At 33.8% G+C, this 21,620-nt stretch overlaps 2 protein-coding genes and 1 long non-coding RNA gene across 3 annotated transcripts; 1 reads left to right on the forward strand and 2 right to left on the reverse strand.

Moving 5' to 3' along the window:
• Positions 1 to 601: 601 nt before the first annotated feature.
• LOC140803335 (DExH-box ATP-dependent RNA helicase DExH3-like) lies at positions 602 to 11,285 on the forward strand. Its single transcript, XM_073159173.1, is given in 20 exon segments — positions 602 to 1,097; positions 1,397 to 1,551; positions 1,627 to 1,693; positions 1,695 to 1,715; positions 1,942 to 2,169; positions 3,755 to 3,850; positions 5,090 to 5,278; positions 5,377 to 5,536; positions 5,618 to 5,748; positions 6,014 to 6,181; positions 6,268 to 6,540; positions 7,125 to 7,319; positions 7,407 to 7,610; positions 7,722 to 7,791; positions 7,890 to 8,038; positions 8,888 to 9,193; positions 9,450 to 9,509; positions 9,611 to 9,763; positions 9,891 to 10,001; positions 10,171 to 11,285. Coding segments are annotated over 20 exon segments (3,363 nt in total). The 5' UTR covers positions 602 to 935; the 3' UTR covers positions 10,636 to 11,285.
• Positions 11,286 to 12,036: 751 nt separating this feature from the next.
• Positions 12,037 to 12,784, reverse strand: LOC140803916 (uncharacterized). Its single transcript, XR_012111980.1, has 3 exons — positions 12,695 to 12,784; positions 12,543 to 12,598; positions 12,037 to 12,431 (listed from the first exon to the last, which is right to left on the reverse strand). It is a non-coding gene; the product is annotated as an uncharacterized lncRNA (long non-coding RNA).
• Positions 12,785 to 15,848: 3,064 nt separating this feature from the next.
• On the reverse strand, positions 15,849 to 20,987 carry LOC140803336 (beta-glucosidase 44-like). The gene is made up of 11 exons (XM_073159174.1): positions 20,728 to 20,987; positions 20,357 to 20,415; positions 18,062 to 18,137; positions 17,802 to 17,873; positions 17,634 to 17,721; positions 17,290 to 17,542; positions 17,071 to 17,186; positions 16,697 to 16,914; positions 16,584 to 16,615; positions 16,401 to 16,503; positions 15,849 to 16,318 (listed from the first exon to the last, which is right to left on the reverse strand). Exons 1-11 carry the CDS (start codon positions 20,954 to 20,956, stop codon positions 16,044 to 16,046), a joined length of 1,521 nt encoding a protein of 506 aa, XP_073015275.1. The 5' UTR covers positions 20,957 to 20,987; the 3' UTR covers positions 15,849 to 16,043.
• Positions 20,988 to 21,620: the final 633 nt, after the last annotated feature.

Consider the following 21,620-nt stretch of genomic DNA (forward strand, 5'->3'; position numbering starts at 1 on the left):
AAATAATTTTAGTATCTTTTAATTGATCATTAATATCTATTTCTTATGCATTACATATTTAGAGTTTTGATGGAAGATTGATTTTGAAAGCAGATACATATAATTTTTTAGTTATACAATTTAATAAAATAATCAAGCATATAACATATATATATATATATATTATTTGTTATAATTAATTTTTTTAGATTTTCAATTTCTTTTTTAATTTTTACTATTTTTTAGAATCAAAATCAAAAGTAATATGATACATTATTAAAATTTTTATATGGATAATTATTATCTCATCTAAAAGAATAAATATATGTAAAAATATATATATATATTTTATGAATCTGTATGTGCTCAGCACTTATATATATATATATATATATTAGATATTTCAAATTATTTTTTTAATATAAATAAGTCGTAATATTGAACATTTAAAATATTTGTTTTTAAAATTTTAAAATTATATCGTAATAAATTATATATATATATTAGATATTTCAAATTATTTTTTTAATATAAATAAGTCGTAGTATTGAATATTTAAAATATTTGTTTTTAAAATTTTAAAATTATTAAAAATATAAATACCACAGAACATTAACGAGTGACAAGAAAGAAAGGCTTCTCCAGAGTCTCCACCTCTGCTATAAACCCTAGCCACATTTTTGATTCCACAGCAATTACAATACTTAATAATGCCATGTTCTTTATCAATTTGCTGCCGTAAACTGTTGAAGTCTCAGCCATGACTTTCTCTTCGATGTTCATTCAGAAAAGTTTGAAATTCAAGCTCAGTGCCGTGTCTGTGGCAACTCGCACACATTCGCGTCCTCTTTTGGTTCACGGGTCTTACAGCTTGCAGCCATACAATTTTCTTTCGCGAAAAGGCGTCTCCTTTACTGCTTTTTCTCCTGTTTCATCTGTATTGAGGCGGCATAGAAATGTTTTTTCTTTTGCTGCCGCTACTTTCGTCCCCTTCATCTTCGTTTTCTTTCCCGTATACCTACCAGCGGAGTTTGGGATACGGGAGGTTTGCTTACGATGAGTACCCGTCGGAGGAGGATTCTGACCGTGAAGTCAGTTCGTCTTCTAAGCAACAATTGGTGGGTGGATAGATTTTATGTAACTTTTCTGGCAAGTTAGTTGGTTTTTGTATATTTAATTAATTTATTCCTCCTTGAGAATGCTAGATGGTTTTCCTTCCTTTGCTATATTTTTCGTTTGTGCATGTGTTAACTTTGGAGATAACGTGAGCACTGGACATAAAATCAGAACGTTAATTCATTAGTGTTCAAATTGGAATTCCTGCAAAAGGGATTCCCTTTTCAGTGGGCTCAGTTGGTTAGGTATCTATTTATCACGCATTTTCAAGTATTCTCTGTTATTAATCTAATATTTCCAGGGTGATTCGACTCTTGATAACGTTGAAGAGTGGAGGTGGAAGTTGACCATGCTTATGCGCAACAAAAGCGAGCAAGAAGTTGTGTCCAGGGATAAAAAAGACCGACGTGATTTTGAGCAGCTTTCGGCGTTGGCAATCAGAATGGGATTGCACAGGTACATGAAGTTTTGCCTAACTTACGTTATTCTTTTAATATTCCTTGCACTTGTTTATGACATCTCCATTTGCAGTGGTCGGTATGAAAAGGTAGTTGTATTTAGCAAATTCCCGTTGCCAAACTACAGACCAGATTTGGACTGAGAAGCGGCCTCAGAGGGAGGTATTATCTTAGTTGTATTAGCTCTCTTTTTGTGTGTTGCATAATCCTAATTCTGTTGATCGTCGAAAGAAATTGATTTGTTCTAAGTGGTTTTAATATCCATCAAGTTTACATTTCTAGCTATGATGACCAATGTGTCAGGCAAATGCTTAAAATTTCTCAATTTTTGATATCTTTACTGCATTTTTTTGTCTTGTTGATTTGGATATTTCCTGCATATCTGTAGGTGATGCTACCAATTGGGTTGCAAAGACAGGTAGAGTCTCATCTTAGATCACACCTTTCTAGAAAGGCTGTGACGAAGCATGATACCTTTTTGACATCAAGTGCAGCCCATAACCTAGCACTTGATGGACCATATGAGCCTGAGGAGTCATCCACCCAGAATGTTATATCTGAGACTATTGTCAGGCGAAGGAGCTTGCAAATGCACAATAAACAGCAAGACTGGCAAGTTAGTGTTTCACAGATGTAAATGACTATTAGTAGTGCTGACTAATTATGTGGTTACGGTGACCTCTTATCCTCTAAATTCCATAGTAGTTTTACTTGTGAATTCACTTGTAGATACTGATTGCATTCTTGATATTTGGATGTGACCTACTGACTTCTCTTCCTGTAGTCCGCTTTGTATCATGGTTCACATTTCGTTTGGATTCCAATATTTTCGATTTGCTGCTTAAAAAGGAGCACTTGAAATGTTCTTGATCCTCTTCAATTTCTTGTGATGTAGATTGAAAATCAGTGTTCTAAATGCGGTAGGCGGCCCTTGACCGCCCCCGCCTTTGCATCAGGCGACCTCTTTAGGCGGCCCTAACCAACCGGCAGCCGAGGCGGTCAATAATTTTAAAATTCTGGTCAACTCAATTAATTTTAAAAATTTAGTCAAAGGCAGTTAATTTAAAAAACCTAGTCAAAAGTCTAACAAATTTCAATTTTATATCCTTTCTTTTTATTAAAACAATGGTTTAAAATATTTAGATGCATACTAAGAAGAGGAATATGTTTGAGACATCAAGATTGAATGATCTTGTATATGTCAAATTCAACGCCAATCTTATGAAGAATAAGAAAAATATGTGGAGATTTGCTTCTATCATCTCAAGCTAGTGAAGCTCAAGGTCGATTTGTTGATGGTGGTGATGAAGATGAGGTAGAGCCGGGTTTAGGACTTACTTGGAGAATGATAAATGAGGTCTCGGGAGTGGATGAAGTGCTACAACCAAAGAGGAGTGCAAGGAGCATCCTCATTAGAGAACTTGATGAGGATTTAGATACATCGAAGGAGGAGAATGAAGAAGATGTTGATTTTGAGTCCGATGATGGGAGAATTATGAATGTTGTTGATAATACATGTATAGATGACTTAGAAGATTAGTTATGTTTAGTCTAGTGCTTCTTGCCATAGTGGATTGAAACTTTGAATTTTAAACTTAGTTTTTTGGTAAAAATAATTATATTAGTTTATTAGTATTATTATGATGATGAATCTTTATTAATTATATTGTTAGCTTGCATTTATATATTTATTTGCATCTTGTCTAGATGATATTATTTGTGTGAAGCTTCTTTATGCTTAAATATTATTTAATCACACATTTTACATAAAAAAAATGATGGCTTTTTTGTGATTACATTGCATTATTATAATATTATATATGATTACCTATAAAAAAATACTTAAAAAAATTCAACCACCTAGGTGGTTTGCATGATTATATAAGTTTACCTATAAAAAGTGCTTAAAAAAATACAACCGCCTAGACGGTCGAGGCGGTAGGCGGTCAGTAACTGCCTCGCCACCGCCTCCTGCCATTTACAACACTGTTGAAAACTATCCCAAAATGACACAATCATGCTTTTTTCCACCAGTAGCCAAATAGCTATATAATTAGGACACATTTGTAATCGAGTATGGCCGATGAGGCTTTCGGAAGATGGATATAAGCATGTGTGATTGATGAATTGCCGAGTGAAGTATATTGCTTTTAAACATTTGAAAATTGTGATTTTAATGATTATTATTTTCTGCTTTAAAGGAGTCTCCAGAAGGCCAGAAGATGCAAGAATTTAGACGAAGCCTTCCCTCGTATAAAGAGCGAGACTTGTTACTGAATGTCGTGGCCCAGAATCAGGTGTCATTGTACTGTTCAAACAGAGAGATTCTTTTATATATTGTTTGTTCTACTCTTTTAATTCAAGTTTGTCATTTGAGTTGTATTGGATGGATTTCAAAGTTACTCTGACTTTTGGTATCATCTTTATTTATTCTTATGGTGGTACATTATTGCAGTGACGTGGTCTTTATTCAAGATATTTGAACAGTTTTGGCATCCTTTGATAAATTCTAGGATGAATTTTCTTCTTCCTGTTTTCTTCTATATTAGCAGTTGCAGATCTTAAGATACTGACTGCAGACTGCAATATGAAAATAGATATTTTTGGAAAGACAACTAAATTTTTTTAAGTGGTTGTGAGCCTGTGACGAACTACATAAATGAAAAATTATTGTTCATTAGGATATTTGCCAAAGCAACTCTTCAGAAGCTTGTAAACAGAGGATACGAATAACTAAAAATACCTGTGCGTAATTTTTTAATCACCACATACATCCTTAACAATTGTAGTCGGCTTCTGTATTTCATTTCTGCCATCCTTTTCTAGCCCAGCAACTCCAACACTTCATACCATAGACATTAACCGTAGGTGGTGGTAAAGTTGGTTGTGCACGCACTGCTTTGGTGTTTTTTACTGTGATGTCTTGCATGTGAGGAGAAAGGGTGATGATTTTGATGGTCATGGCCGCATCACTAAAACTGGTACCTGGTATTAAACCAGTGCCGATGTTTTTCACTGATCGGATAAGCTTCTGACCCTGTCAAAGCTGGATGATGGACCAGTTATTTTAGTGTAGAAGTTTCTGAAATCAGGGTCATTTATTTTTGCACAACTGTGATCAAATCACATAGGGAAATTGCATTTGAGTCATGCTATTTAACCCACCCTGATACGAACAATTTGCAAAAATTTATCTAATATTTATAGCTCAGATGTTTCCCCTAGTATCTATATTCCACAAATCGTCTCTGTTCAGTGGGTTTTTTTGTCATTTCAAGTTCTCAACGGTTGAGTGCCCACTCTTTAGGGGAAAGTGCTGGTTGTAATGTTGTATTTATTAATTCACCGCACGTAAATTTCATGTGTTTGGAAACTGATGATTCTCTTCTAAGTTAGATTTGTGTGATGAAAGGTTTGCCATTTTTTTATTTTATTATTTAATCAGCTATAAGGAACTTTGAAGAAATTTTCTGTATTAAGTCACCAATTACGGGTCGTGACATACAAATGACCTTGACTGACATTATGTTTGTCAGGTGGTAGTTGTCTCTGGTGAAACTGGCTGTGGAAAAACTACACAACTCCCTCAATACATCTTAGAGTCAGAAATCGATGCTGCTCGGGGAGCTGCATGCAATATTATCTGCACCCAACCAAGAAGAATATCTGCTATTGCTGTGGCTGAAAGGGTTGCAGCCGAGCGTGGTGAGAAGATAGGAGAATCTGTAAGTCTTTTGCCTATTGCTGCTTAACATTATTCTTTGATAAGTTCTCTAATGGCTATATAGTAAAAACCTTATTTGCTGGGCTATATTGTTTGAAGGTTGGTTACAAAGTGCGGCTGGAGGGAATGAGGGGGAGAGATACCCGTCTCCTTTTTTGTACTACCGGAATCCTTTTAAGGAGATTATTGGTTGACAGAAATTTGAAAGGTGTAACTCATGTTATTGTCGATGAGATTCATGAGCGCGGAATGAATGAAGGTATGTCATTGGTAACTGATAATTTTATTTTTTCTGTTTCCTGCATTCTTTGCTTTTAGTATCATCTGCCTTTTATTGCAGACTTCCTTCTAATTGTCCTGAAGGATCTCCTTCCTCGTCGACCTGAGCTGAGACTGATTTTGATGAGTGCAACCCTAAATGCTGATCTTTTCTCTTCTTATTTTGGTGGTGCTCCTATGATTCACATTCCGGTAGGTTCAGACGACTCTTGTTTACTTTATTGCATGATATCATGCTCCGCGTGATCTTAATGCTCCTTGAAGGGAAACCATAAAATCTGAAAATGCTTGATTTAAAATGGCGGCCTCCTGTTTGTGTAGATCTAATGTTCTCTTCCTCATTGTGATTTTAGCCCCATTTGTACTGCCTTCTTTCTTTATTTATTACCTCTTTTATGATCGATCCAAATTCCAATTGATCATTCTGTTTTCATTGTAATTTGGGCCTTATAACCAGGGATTTACGTATCCTGTTCGGAGTCATTTCCTGGAAAATATTCTAGAAATGACTGGCTACAGGTTGACACCATATAATCAAATTGATAATTATGGTCAAGAAAAGATGTGGAAAATGCAGAAGCAGGCTCTTAGGAAGAGGAAAACTCAGATAGCTTCAGCTGTTGAGGTAAAAGTTATGTACATTCATTTTTTGGTTGTTTGTTTTATTGTTTAAATTTTATTATTTAATTTTCTTCATCCTTGAAATTTCAGGAAGCTCTTAGTGCTGCTGATTACAAGGAGCATAATTATAGGATTCGGGAGTCTCTCTCTTGCTGGAATCCAGATTCTGTTGGCTTTAATCTCATTGAGCATGTGCTTTGTCATATTTGTCGCAACGAAAGACCTGGTGCTGTGCTGGTATTTATGACTGGTTGGGATGACATAAATTCTTTGAAAGATCAGCTTCAAGCCCATCCACTTTTTGGAGATCCAAGCAGGGTTCTATTACTTGCGTGCCACGGTTCCATGGCCAGTGCAGAGCAGGTGAATTGGGTGTTTTTTTCTTTTCCATTTGCCTAATCTTTACTCTTTAGTGACAGATTTTCAAATTATCTGAAAGGTCAGCACTCATGTTGGTATAATTTTTTTCTCTGGGGCATATTTGACAATTTATAGTATGCCAATTTCAACATTGCAATGCTTTAATTACTCAGTAGCCGCCAAGGTACGTTTGAAGTTCACTAGGGTAGTTTATATGGCAGTTAAGTGTAATATTGGTACAACCTCTTTGCAATGTTTTGTTTTCCCCACTGCATAAAAGTTGCATATAACACACATTTTGAATTGAATGTATTTCTCGATATCTGCTTTATGATTAATGAGGGAAATTGTACATTCCTTAAGGCACCTATTAATGGACTGATGCAAAGTTTATTAAGATCCAGTGTGGGACAGGAAAAATAATTGGTATAGTAAATTGCTATACGATGAGTGTGATGTAGAGGCCTATCTTCTTGGTTGTTTCTTCAGAGAACACACTGATAGGAAGCTCCTCTTCCCCTTCTCCGCTGATTGATAATTTTTTGTACTCTTTGGTCACTTTTTCCCTTTATTCAATCTGAAAACAGAAATTGATTTTTGAAAGACCCAAGGATGGAGTTCGGAAGATTGTTCTTGCAACTAACATGGCGGAAACAAGTATCACCATAAATGATGTAGTTTATGTGATTGATTGTGGTAAAGCTAAAGAGACATCTTATGATGCAATAAATAACACTCCATGTTTGCTTCCTACTTGGATCTCGAAGGCTTCTGCTCGCCAAGTAAGATTCTGCTGAGTATTTGAACTTCATCAGACAATATTGGATAATTCATCTTTGCAAAGTGTTACTAATCTTACTTTTAATCAGAGAAAAGGCAGAGCGGGTCGTGTACAACCAGGCGAGTGTTTCCATCTTTATCCTAGATGTGTGTATGATGTCTTTGCGGATTATCAAGTGCCAGAACTTCTGAGAACTCCTTTACAGTCTCTCTGCTTGCAAATCAAGAGTCTACAACTTGGAAGTATTTCAGACTTCCTATCTAAAGCCCTACAACAACCTGAACCTTTATCTGTAAGCTAAATGAAACACATAAAATAGCATGTGACTCACCCTATCATCCATGGCCTTAGCATTCAATTATACTAGATCTTCCGTTATTGGCTTATTTTTTCTGAGTCTCAGGTCCAAAACGCCATCCAGTATTTAAAGATAATTGGTGCCTTGGATGAAAATGAAAACCTTACAGTACTAGGTAACTATCAAGCTCTGATATTTTTCCCCCAATATTTTAAATTTTGTAATGAATATTCAAAGTGATAAATTAACAATGTTACATTGGTATACTTCCAGGACGCAACCTGTCCATGCTTCCAGTTGAGCCGAAGCTTGGAAAAATGCTCATATATGGTGCTATTTTCAATTGCTTAGATCCAATAATGACAATTGTTGCTTGCTTAAGTGTCAGAGATCCATTCTTGATGCCATTTGATAAGAAGGATGTAAGTGATATCAAACTTTACCTTTGACATTTGTTGTCTGAGACAGAGTGGTTTTTATGATTGGGGTGTGAATGGTTTTCTGTCCTAAAATCAAAATCATTGGACCAAAGTACAAGAACTGAACTTATAACAAAATTAGATTCTAGGATATTTTTGGAAAATAACCAAAAAACCATGACTTAAAAGTTTTATCGAAAACACCCGTTTTACTAAATTTTCATGTCAAAGGTCCATTTTGTTAAAAGGGATAATTTTCTTTCAAGATTACCCTTGCATATTTAACATATAATTGTTGTTGTATGATAAAAATTTGAGTATAAAGCTTTAAATTTTATTAATTTAATATAAAAAAAATTTGATTTTTGTCTAATTCTAATAAATAAAATATTTGAGATGATTTTATATATCTATATATCATTATTAAATATTTATTTCAAATCTAAAAACGTGTATATTAGTTAATGTTTATCTTAAATATTTTAAATGAACTTATGAAATATTATTTTAAAAGTTTAATTTAATTAAAAATTAAATTATTTTCATCAGTGAATGTTAATCTGTTTCCGATTTAATGCCCTTATGTGCGCTAGGTTAATTGTAAATATACGAACTGCCACACTAGAAGGGTTTATATATATGGGCCAGTAGAGTGCCTTAAATATTGATTCAATTTAAATCTGTCTTGGTTCCCTGGCAATTCTGGTATAGTGGTATTTAATTTTGTTTCTGGTGGACATCCTTTACACCCTTATCTTCTACACTTCCTCTTCTAGGATCACTTTCCATACTTGACAATTTTCTCTAAGGTTGAAAAATTTACCTTCAGTGATTTATTTTCATGTTCCACAGCTGGCTGAGTCTGCAAAGGCACAGTTTTCTGCACGTGACTACAGTGATCATCTATGTCTAGTGAGGGCTTATGATGGTTGGAAAGATGCTGAAAAGGAGCGAACTGGATATGAGTACTGTTGGAGAAATTTTCTCTCTGCACAGACTCTAAAAGCCATTGATTCCCTTAGGAAGCAGTTTTTTTATCTTCTTAAAGACATCGGTATAATTGAAAGTGAGGAGAGTTGCAACACATGGAGTGGTGATGAACATATCAATCGAGCAGTTATATGTGCTGGCCTGTTCCCTGCAGTAAGCTTTGTGGTGGTGAGTTACTTGGCCATATATTGTATTCTCTTTTTTGTTTACTGGGGTTCAGTCCTCAATTTTCTTCCCCTAAAATTTGGTACCTACTTGGTAAATGGGTGCACAATTTTTTTCCACTCATCATTTTCTTCTGGTTTGAGATTCCTTAATTCCTGATGTAAGACACGAAAAGTTTTTCCTATTGAACTTGTTTTGAACCACATTATGGCTTTTCTCTGTCCATATTATGGAAACTTGTCGAAATATGTTTATACAGAACAAGGAGAAGTCGATATTATTAAAAACAATGGAGGATGGTGCAGTTCTTTTGCATTCGGTGAGATACTTGAGCTACTTTTAAAATACTTTGGTGAACTTGTGGTTTTTATGATTATGTTGTGTTCATCATGGATTAAAGCAGTTTTCTTTTCTGGTCAGAATTCTGTTAATGCCCAAGAAAGCAAAATTCCATTCCCGTGGCTTGTTTTTAATGAAAAAGTGAAAGTGAATGCAGTGTTCCTTCGTGATTCAACTGGAGTACCTGATTCGGCAGTTCTCTTATTCGGAGGAAAAATTTCTAGAGGGGAATCAGTAAGTTTATTTTTCCCTCGACCCTGAAATTGCATTTTTGTTTCATAGAATTCTTTGCTTTTATAGAAGTATTTGCTTTTGACCAACACGTTGTAGTAAATCTTTCCTTTTTCCTGCTATTTGATAGGACGGCCATGTGAAAATGCTGAATGGATATCTGGACTTTTTCATGAAGCCTGAGTTGGCTGATACGTATCTGAGATTAAATAGAGAGCTCGATGAATTTGTTCAGAAAAAGGTTAATATTTTAGTCCTCCTGTTGCAGCAAATTGTTTGAATCCTGGTGTCTGTATTCACTTTCCATTGGTAGCTTATTTTATGTCGTGAGCTAATGGCGTGGATTGATGTGCTTTTACATAATTTTCTTTTTTCTGGACCCAATTGTTTTTCCCTTTCTGCTTATGCAGCTTTTAAACAAAAAATTGGACATACAGAGTTATAGTGAACTTCTATCAGCGGTGGGATTATTGGTCTCAGAGGACAAGTGTGAAGGAAGATTTGTGTTTGGGCGTCAGGTATCAGCACCGTCCAAAAAGAAATCAAAAGAAACCCGAGATTTAGGAAGTGGTGGTGGTGATAACGCGAAATCTGACCTACAAACCTTGCTTTGTAGGGCTGGACATCAGGCACCAACCTACAAGACTACCCAACTAAAAAACAACAGGTTCAGATCCACTGTTATATTCAATGGACTTGATTTTGTTGGCCAGCCTTGTGGTAGCAAGAAAGAGGCAGAAAAAGACGCTGCTGCTGAGGCTGTGAGATGGTTTACCGGTGAGAGCCAATCATCTCAAGAGACTGTAGATTATATGTCTGCCCTTCTAAAGAAAAGCAAGAAGAAACAACAGACTTCTGCTACAAGGTGGAGGTAAATTGTTTGGAAACCATTTCCGTACGTTTGAATCAGTCTCACGCCAAGAAACACATGATTGTCGTTCACTGATTGACCGTTGGATATATATGCTCTGAGACTGGAGTGCTGCAAGTAAGTTTCATGCAATTTCAGACCGCAGTTGGGAAAATGGAACACCATTGTTGGAAGGACTGTATTTGATTGTTTGCATGGAGTGAGACCAGCATGTGTGGTCATTGCACACCAACTCGCTATCAAAATGAATTGCCAGCTTTGTGTGGATACTTGCCAATTGAGCACAAAACTGAGGTGACTTGCGGAGCAACAAAGCAGATAATGTGACCTGAAAATATTACAAGCATTTTTTAACCAAGAAAGTCCAGCCACATGCTGAAATGCCTAGTGAGTTCAAGCTTCATTTTTGCAGGTACTTGCACTTTAAAATCTTTTTAACTAAGGAATCTGCTGCATATTTTCACATTGAATATTAACACCTGATTTGCGGTAGAGTGAGCTAGGCTATAGAGAAAATGTACAGTTTGGTGTACTCGTGTAATATATTTAGTACTGATCGTAAACTGTGAAAATTGAATGTTACGCCTTAATTAAAAGCTGCAATCTTGGAATAGTAATTGGAGTTGGTTCCAGTATGCTCCAATTATTCGGTAATGTGTACAAAATAACATTTATTGTAAAAGATGGTAGGAAGAAAATTAAAATTTAATAAATTAAATCATTAATGGAGCAATATATGTTCTTTGAATTAAAATAATGTGTAATTATCAAATAGGTAATCAAATGGTTTTGCATTTTCAGTATAATTTAAACTAAACGGTTCATATGTTAGATTAAAGGTCATTTTAGATGATAATCGGATGCTATAAAGTTGGGTTTGGAAGAACCAAATCGATTTTAAGTGGTAGGATATAATTTGAAAAAAAGTAACGTAGATTGTAAATTGCGCGTATTTTTATTACAATTGTCCATACTAAATTTTAAATTTATAGGATATTTATTAAAAATTTTACTATGCAGAAAAAATCCAAACAATTCGATAGATTTGATTTTCTTGAACTCAAATATAACCTATTTTTTTAATAATGTCAAAATATTATTAATATATCATTACAAGAATTGATAAATAAATATCAATGTACTTGTACACTATTTTTAAAAAAAAATATTAAAAAATATGGTAAATGAGAGTGTTAATTAGACAACTTCACTGCCTGACATCCATACCAAAAGAGAATAATCCTATGAGGCACATTGAGTTATATATAACACACTACATAGAACGAAGGAGAAGATAAACAAACACAGGTAGATAGTCGATTCTTTGTAGTTCATCTGTATGAGTTTTAATAGTTCATCTGGTATGAAGTTTTTAAGCATTCGAACATGTCTTAGATTCGAGATCCAATCATAAAAAGTCATTAAATTCATTTAAGTCACTTCGACTTGTGGGATGGAAGACATCGAAGTAAAATCCAACCCCTTGGGAATACTGTATTATATGAACTAGTAGGTGGGGGGGACTCGTTTACAACGAACCCAAAATGCAGTACCTCCACTTCTTCCACGAGCAACAGCTATTTCCTCGTCCACATAGAACCATATGAAAAAAGGGTCCTTAGTGTTCGGCTCCCTCTCATCTTTCCCTTTGAAACTGATCTCGAATGGGTTTAGAGGTCCAATCTTGATTCGAATCCGCTCGAACACGAATGCCAGTATTCGTTTATTCCATGAGATTCTACCTTCAAACGTCAAGCACCCCAGAGGCCCAAGATATACTCCATTTTCAATCCTCTGTCCCTATGATAATACATGCACCAAAGGGATCGAACATCGGTACAAATAATGGTACGTTTGTGATCATATAGGAACAACTAATATCATTTGCCACAGAAAGAGGAAGTAGCTTACGGCTGCATCGAACCTCTGAATGGCTGTTATGGGGAAATATTTACCGCGTTCCAATCCTTTCTGCAAACTAACATCACCCATTATTATGTGAACAAAATCAAAGCATAAAAAGGCAATGCAACGATATCTCAGGAAGAAAATTGAACGCAAACTTGCTTCTGCAGTAAACACAAGCATCCAAGTTCTTCCAGGTGATTCGTTTCCTCCGAGCGTTTGAAGAAAATCGGAGATGTTAAGATTGGAACTTGGACCTAACTCACCCCAAAGCTAGCTCAAGAGGGGTGGGTTGTTCCCATTATTCAAGTATTTATCTGGAGGTGGAGTTCACAAATGACCAAGTATGGGCAGAAAATTTGACAGTCCACAATAACAACCATGTTAAGATGAACTTTACTCACCCCAATCTAGCCAGGGGGAGGGTTGTCCTGCAATATACCACTCAAGTAATTATCTTTGTGGAATCTGTGTGATTTCGCCTTCGATCTCGAAGGCGAATACTTCTTTGGCCGGAACTTTTCTTGTTTTCGCCGCATTTTTAAGCACTTTCGCAGACTCTTCAGCAAACAACTCCTGAGCTACCATAGAAAACATGCAAACTATTAAGTAAATTTAAATATACAGAAAAAAATTGATTAAAGCACGATTTTTTTTTTCAAATAATAGATTATCTATTGAGAAGTGTATTTACTTAATTATTGATACCTTGGCTGGTTTTTCTTGATCTTCTTGAACAACCGATGGTATGGCGGAATCAGGAGCGGCTCTTGTACCGATCTTCGGTGTGGAGAATTTGGGAGTTTTGATTCCGAGAAGATAAGGAAATCGAGTGAAACTGGAAAAGGGTACGCGAATTTGTTGGGTTTGAAGATGGCTGATTGAAGAAAATGTAAGAGAAGATTGAATTCCAAGTGTAGCGGGAACCACAAATGGAGAAGCAGCAGCCATTTTCAGTGGCAAACTAAGGAACTCGGAGAATTATCTGCCTACACTTCTGATTTCATATTTTTTTTGGCCCTCAAAATCTTTGAATTATTTCATTATAACCCCTATGTCAATTACAACAAATTTTTCTTTAAAAAAAACATGTAATTTTTGGTGTATGACATAGGAATTTAATAAGTTTAAATAGTATAATTACTGTTCTTAAAGGTAAGATTTATTTAATTTCTAATAATAGATTTTGGTTCTTACATTGTGGAAATTAAGATGATCATTGAGTGTTTAATTCACATTTAACTTTAACTTAGATACCAAACTGATTCATATAAATAATAATAATACTACGTAAATATTACACATCGATATCATTCGATATCATATACCGCAATCCAAACAATACTTTAGAATAGTGAAGTTTTAAGTTATATGTGCAACTTAATAGAAGCTATAAGTTTAAACATTGTATTATTTACACGATAATAAATATTTATAACAAGGAGGTTTTGGTTTTATCTCTTTTAGTTATATTGTTTTCATCATTTCTAAAATAACACATCTCACAAGGTCGTTAATATAAAAACTAGCATGAAGTACGTAAATATTAATTATATAGTAAAAACAAAAAGTGTGATTTTCTAAAAAAATAATTTGAATTATTTTGTTATTTATCTGGGTTTAATCTCGTCATATTATAATTTTTTTTAAAAATGTTATTAAATTTTAAATTTCTTATTATAGCTAAGCTTTCCGAATTCTTATAAAAGATTCATATTTTATGATATTATTAATATATTAACATTCATAATTATTGATTTAAATTCTTCTAAATAATTTATTAAACTATTGACTTTAACTAAAAAATATAAAATATGTTAGAATTAAACTTAATATTATTACATTATTATATACTTATCATGTTATTCTAATATTGTATATATAAATTTTTTTTACATATCATCTCATGATACTATAATTTATTACATAATTAAAATTGAACTAAAAATATATTACAAAAGTATATTAAAATAATTAAATAACATATAGAAAGAATATTAAAAGGATAAAACATTTAAATGTAGCATAAAGATGAATTATTTGAGAAAATTAATATAGGAGTTACATTTATTTTTAAAATTATATAAATTACTATGATCAATGTATATTGTAGCGATAATTCAATAGCATTTGTTAGACTATCAATTTTATATTAGGAGGAATAATTAGATTAATAATTAATTATATATTATATGTAATAAAATAAAATAATACAACAATTAAATTTTTACATATATATCCCTTATTGAGCTTTTAGATTTGTATTGATAAAGAGGTATTTTTGTCTTTTGACAATTGAAAAATAGGGCTTATGATTCACACTTTTATATAGAATATAGATTTAGATTAAAAAAAATATTTTTATTATCAAACATATATTCATTTTTAATGTATAATTGTTATTTGATTTTCTAAAAATAGTGTAGAAAATTTCCATGCAATTAATTTAACAATACACAATTTAAGGGAATAGTAAAAAATCTACAATGAAAAACTGTCATTGGTAAATATATATTTTTTAAATGTTTTTTTCTTTTAAATTTTTTAATGAGAAATATATTTTTATTATCAAATATCGATTTAATTATTATGTAATATTATTTTCAAAGGATCGTATATTGCAATTTTCTATTCAAAAAAACATTACTATGATTCCTCATGTGTTTAATAAATTCAAAAAATAAATGCACCAATTAAATGAATAAGCAATACTTTAACTTCTACAAATTTAATATCCCAAATTTGACTTTAAGTTTTATCTAATTTTTCCACTAATACTCATGCGATTGATACAAACAATACATAATTTTTGGGCAATGTAGTAAAATCAAAATGTAAAAACTTTGTTCATCATCCATACTTTATAGATATATAGAAAAAAACAAGTGCACCAATTAAACGAATAAGAGCAATACATTAACTTCTAGAAATTCAATATCCCAAATTTGACCTTAAGTTTTATATACTTTTTCCACTAATGCTCGTACAATTGATACAAACAATACATAGTTTTTGGACAATGTAATAAAATTACAATGCAAAAACTTTGTCAATCATCCACAATTTTATAAGTTTATAGATTACCAAAATTTAAACAAATGAAATATGCTTGTTGTTTTGTGATTTTGGTCTTTTATCTTTTTTAATTTCAATTTTAGTTTTGTATATTTCATTTTTTGGCAATATTAATATTTTTAACCGGGAGCATAGATGAAAATAACTAAAAATGATAGAAAATAACAAAGAAAGAGGATCGAATATGAGATTTAATAATATAGCAGCATGAATAATGTTGTAGTAAGTTTCCCAAAATGAAAAGAAAATAAGCTGTTGAATTGATTAACAAGCACACATGCTCATCACAAGTTTGGAGAGAACTCATTTATTTCTCAAAATATTTCATGAACATAGATTCCAAACATAAAAGGACAGCTAAACAGAAACAAAACATGGATTCCTAAAGCTTATTATTATGCAGATAGCTGAAAACTGGTGCTGCTTCATGCTCTAATTGTTCCTCCTCAGGAGCCTCTGAAACCAGTAAGCTGACAACTTGGGATACCTCTTCAGTGTCTTGAAATCGACGTAAACGATCCCAAACCGAGACGTGTATCCCAATCTCCACTCGAAGTTGTCGAGCAACGTCCACTGGAAGTAGCCTATAACGTTGGCTCCATCTTGAATTGCCTTCTTCAGTTGAGCTAGATAGCTCCTATAGTAGTCAATCCTTAACTTGTCGTTTAAACCTTTCGGAAGAGTCACTTCACCTGGTTGATCCATCCCTAACGAATCCAAATCGAGTTAACTTAGATTAGTGTCAACAATTATGTCAGCAACACAGAATCAAATTATTTATCTATGTACCATTTTCAGCCAGAATCATTGTAGGATTCCCATAGTGTTCTTTGACGTAAGTCACAGCTTTGTATAGACCCCATGGCACAATGTAAAGCCAGTATGAGTGTGCCTGCATAAGTACATTCAAACCAGTTGGTGAATCTGTATAACTCGCGCAAGAACGTATTAGTCTTTGTTCTGTGAACCTACCCTAGGGCCGATTGGGACTCCATGGCGTTCGTCTGCCAAATATTTTAAGCCTAAAGTTAGTTGACTTAATGATGAATTATTCAAGTAAAAGATTCGAAAAACGAGTTTCTTACAAGCAAATCCACAGTTCCAATCTTGCTGGTAGCCTAAGTTCTTAGGATTCGCCTGGTGAGCATCATACATGTAGTACGCGGTGTACTGATTGATGCCGACAAAGTCGAAGGATCCCTTTACCATATACACCTCTTCCTTTGTGAATTTTGGAAGCCTTTTCCCAACAATGTTCTGCATTGTTTTCGGATACTCTCCATAAACCAGAGGATGCAAGAACCTATAAAGAAATGTCAAAACATGAAACACTAATATAAGAATCCATTTACTGAGTTAGAACAATCCAAATATAGCCTGATATGTGTTGCTTTTCTGGTAGATGGTGATTATAAAATCCTGAAAACAGATGAAACTCGATTACAAGTCGACGTAATACCATCCAATATGGAAGTCTCTTGCCCTTTGAGCAGCATAATTGTCGGCTTTCGATCTTGTAAGAGGTTCATACCAAACAAAATCCAATAGAATCCCGATCCTCCCCTTCTGTTGTTTCTGCAATTGCATTTTCATACAAAACAAACTCAGCTCCCATTCTCCAAATGAAAATGAAGCAATAAAGAAAGCATGTCTAAACCAAGAACTATGCATATTTTACTTGATACTTCTCACGGTATCTCTGAGCCGCGGCTCCATGAGACAAGATCAGATTATGAGCAACAATATAAGGCTCAGTAGACGAGTCACCCTCCGTGCAGTTTCCAAACGCTTTCGAGCACCTTCCAGGCGCGAAAAACCCGTTATCATACCCGAGCGCAGCCACCACCCGAGGTTCGTTAAACGTCTGCCAATTCTTGACTCTGTCGCCAAATGTCTTGAAGCAGAAGTCCGCATAATCACTAAAATCTTTCCTGCCAAGTTTGAACAACATAATTCAATCAGAGTTCGTAATGTAAGCCATTGTGTGATTCAAACGACAATGACGAGGATGACGATACTTACACTACTTGACGTCCCAACCACCCCTTGTACCTATCCTGAAGTGCTTGAGGAAGATCATAGTGATTTAAATTAGCATAAGGGGTGATACCTGTTAAAAAATTTGACATGAATACTAAACATAATACATCTTGATCCATTAAATGAAATGAAGTTTGTGCATTAATTCACCTTTCTGGAGCATATAGTTTATCAACCTGTTATAGTAATCTACTCCCAACTTATTCACTCTTCCAGTTCCATCTGCATTGGTATAATAAATTATTATTTTCCTCGCACTCGAGACATCATCTCAAACTCGAGACCTGTAACGTCTAATGAGCTATGAGATGAACGAATCATTTCGAATAATCCAATTTTTTTTTACTTGGATATATATAGAAATGAGAATTTATTCAGAAAAGTTGCTGCTACATATATATATATATGACCTGGGAATATTCTTGTCCATGAAATAGAAAAGCGGTAAGCATCAAAGTTGAGCCTTGCCATAAGATCAATGTCCTCCTGTGTCATATTACAACAAAGTTAATACATTTTTTATTTTTTGTGTAAAAGATTTAACTCAAATTAAAAAGGTTAATTAAATATATTTTTTTGGGAAAAAATCTTATGGAAACAAAATTTAACAAATACTTTCTAAAGCTGCTTTGATGATATAATTGGAAGTGCATTAGTGAAGCTCCACTCTTGCTTGTGTCTCAATAGTTTTTCAAAATTATTATTCTATATATAATAATTATAATTAATAATAAAAAATCTTGTGAAAACTTTAGCATAAATATTAATTTATACTATCGCATATCCATGATTATTACTGCCAAAAAATTTGTGAAAAGTCAAAATTCAAATCGTAACATATCTTTCATAGGTCCTCGTGCGGTCCATCCTTTCAAAAGAGTTAAATTCGTGTCAGGATGTACCCTACGACTTGTCACAAATAATTGTCACTTTCCAAAATAGCATCCTTACAAAATTCTATTTTTTTTTTTTAGTTTGGTAGACGTTTGTTATTATCGATCTCGAATTTGAAATTTTGTTTTGAATCAAAAGACTTTGTCTATAAATTACATATCTCGAGATCTTGTTCTAATCAAAAAATCGTATTTGAAAAGAGGCAAAAACTTGTGTGAGACGGTCTCACGGGTCGTATTTGTGAGACGGATCTCTTATTTGGGTCACCCATGAAAAAGTATTACTTTTTATGCTAAGGCTGCGTTTGGTTGGAAGGATAGGATAAACTAATGATTAGTATGTAAATGATAAAGAAAATGATTGTGATAGAATTGTAATATATGATGTAAAATAATATTATGTTTGGTAAGATTTTTAAGTGTAGGATAATTTTGAATTTTTTGATGAAAAGACGAAATTGCCTTTCCCCTTCGCGACGGCGACAGTGGCGGCCGGCGGCCGGCAGAAATGGTCGACCGGAAACTTACCGACGGATTCTCAAAAACCGTCGCTAATAGCGACGGTTTTTTAGAAACCGTCGCCGATCGAGTTTTGAATTATTTTAATTACTAAAAATTAGACATTTAGCGACATTTTTTAAACACACCGTCGCTCATTGCGACGTTTTATAAACAAACAGTCGCTAATAGCGACGGTGTTTTGACAAACCTTTCTACACAAACCGTCGCTAATAGCGACGGTTTTTTGACAAACCGTCGCTAACCGCTGTCGGCCGGTGAACGGCCGGTGGTCCTCAGTTCGTCGCTGGTCGGCCGGTGCTCGCCGCGGTCGGCGGTCCGTCTGTGGTTGGCCGGCGGCGGTCGGTGGCGGGAAATGGTGGTGAGTTTGAATTTAGAAGAAGGGTAAAATCGGAAAAATAGGAGGTATTAAGAGTGGGATAAATAATCCTAGGGGGTGAGGAGGTATTATTTTAACCTACATAATATAACCTAATCATACCTAGGAGGGATAAGGTAGGTTTATTTAAAATTGAACCAAACACTTGATTGGGCCGGATAAATTAGTCTATCACTCCTAATCCCTCGAACCAAACGCAACCTAAGAGTATTACTTTTTATTGTGAATATGGGTGGGGTTGACCCGTCTCACGGATTATGACCCGTGAGACGGTCACATGAGACTCACTCTTGAAAAGAAAGGTGAGTTTTTTGTGAGACGGTCTCATTAATCTTTATTTGTAAGACATGTCAACTCTACCGATATTCATCATAATAAAAAATAATACTCTAAGCATAAAAAATAATTTTTTCATGGATGACCTAAATAAGATATCCGTCTCACCTACGATTCGTGAAACCGTCTCACATAAATTTTTGCTTAAAAAGAATAGGTTTATTATGAGACGATCTCATGGATAAAGGAGTTGATTTTATTCATAACTATAACAAAAATAATATTTTTGATATAAAAAATGAATGAAAAAATATTTCATAAAATTGATTTATAACATTATCTAGTAAGATTTGTGGTTGCTTAAAAATCATAAGCACAAAATTATGATTTCAGTAGAATCAAATATTAAAAAAAGTATCTCTTTTTTTAAATTAAACATTAAAATTTGAGATTTTGTTATTAAATTAGACCATTATTTAAAATCTAATGGTCATTTTATCCAAAAATCATGATTTTATTCAAAAATCATAGGCACAAAATTATGATTTCGATAAAGCAAATATTAAAAAAAAAAAGAAGCTATTTTTTAAAAGTAAAAATTCAAATTTGAAATGGCAATAATAATTGAAGCAACTCACTTTGTACTTGTGATACTGATCCACCGACACCTCTCCCGAAGCATTATTCGGCTCACGTCCTGTATAAATTCCAACACCCCAAACCTCATTACGCCTCATCCAGTAAAAACACGAATCACAAGTTCACAAATTTAATATACTAAAATCCATTTCTAAATTAATCAAACTTATGCAAATTCACATAAAAAATGATTTTCAAACAAACCCATATTTTTTTTTGGAAAAAAAGACATAAGTGGATAACTTGATGAAGTCTCATGAATTATAATATCTGAAGACTAAAGGATTGCCAATTCCAAAATGTAGTTCCATAAACATTTTCCAATAGGAAAGAAATACGAGTTCGAATCAGTGAATATGGGAACACTGGCCTGGAACTTTAATGAAAGTATCCCAAATGCTAGGTCCTCGGCCATCTTTACTGGCCATGCCTTCGACCTGATAAGCCGATCCCGCAGTCCCGAACACGAATCCCTTGGCGAAGCTGCTCCGGCTCAGGCCGCCCATGTCGAAGCTGGCGCTGTCCGGGACATGGTCCCCGAAGCAACACTGAGTTAAAGTAGAAAGAAGCAAGAAAAGCAGACAAGTTTTATGAACCATTTCTGCGTGGTGAGTAAAATGTCAAGTGTGAGGCTTATTTTTATAGACACAGGAGGAAGACATAGTGTTACGGGACCATGTATTATTTATTATCGTTTTAATAAAAATTATAGTTAATATAATGATTAAATCATAACATCTAAACGATATGACAGTTTAAGAGGTGATCTCGGTAAAAAGATTATCATTTTATTAAAAGTTATAATTAATATAATAATTAAATCATAATTTTTAATCGATGCGACATTTCAAGTGGTGATCTCGTTATTATAATGAAGATTGTTTTTGCTCCATAGATAGAACATATATAAACACCGTAATTCTGATTTTTTTTAATTCAAATATTCCATTAATGCCTGAGTTTATTATCGTAAAAAATTAAATGTGGGTATTTGATCTAGATATTATAAATGTCATATATATTTGACTAGTTGATTTTATGGGTTAATGAGATCCTACTTATATGGACAATGTCTTCACTACATTTCAACGGATAAGATATTGTCACACATACAATTAAAAAAAAAAAATGGGTCCTATATATGCATGTGCAAATCTTGGTCATCCATCCTATCATGTGGGCAATGCCCACATGAGTAGGACGAAATAAACCCATGATATGACCAATATAATCTATCATAAATTGTAGCAAACATATTAAAAT

Source organism: Primulina eburnea, chromosome 10 (assembly GCF_022965805.1).
Source record: "Primulina eburnea isolate SZY01 chromosome 10, ASM2296580v1, whole genome shotgun sequence".
Taxonomy (NCBI): domain Eukaryota; kingdom Viridiplantae; phylum Streptophyta; class Magnoliopsida; order Lamiales; family Gesneriaceae; genus Primulina; species Primulina eburnea.

Coding starts and splice junctions, on each gene's coding strand:
- LOC140803336 (XM_073159174.1), bottom strand. CDS start 20,956: ATGGTTCATAAAACTTGTCTGCTTTTCTTGCTTCTTTCTACTTTAACT. Junction 20,416..20,727: donor TACTTTCATTAAAGTTCCAG/GCCAGTGTTCCC, acceptor GAATTTATACAG/GACGTGAGCCGAATAATGCT. Junction 16,616..16,696: donor TTGGAACTGTGGATTTGCTT/GTAAGAAACTCG, acceptor AATATTTGGCAG/ACGAACGCCATGGAGTCCCA.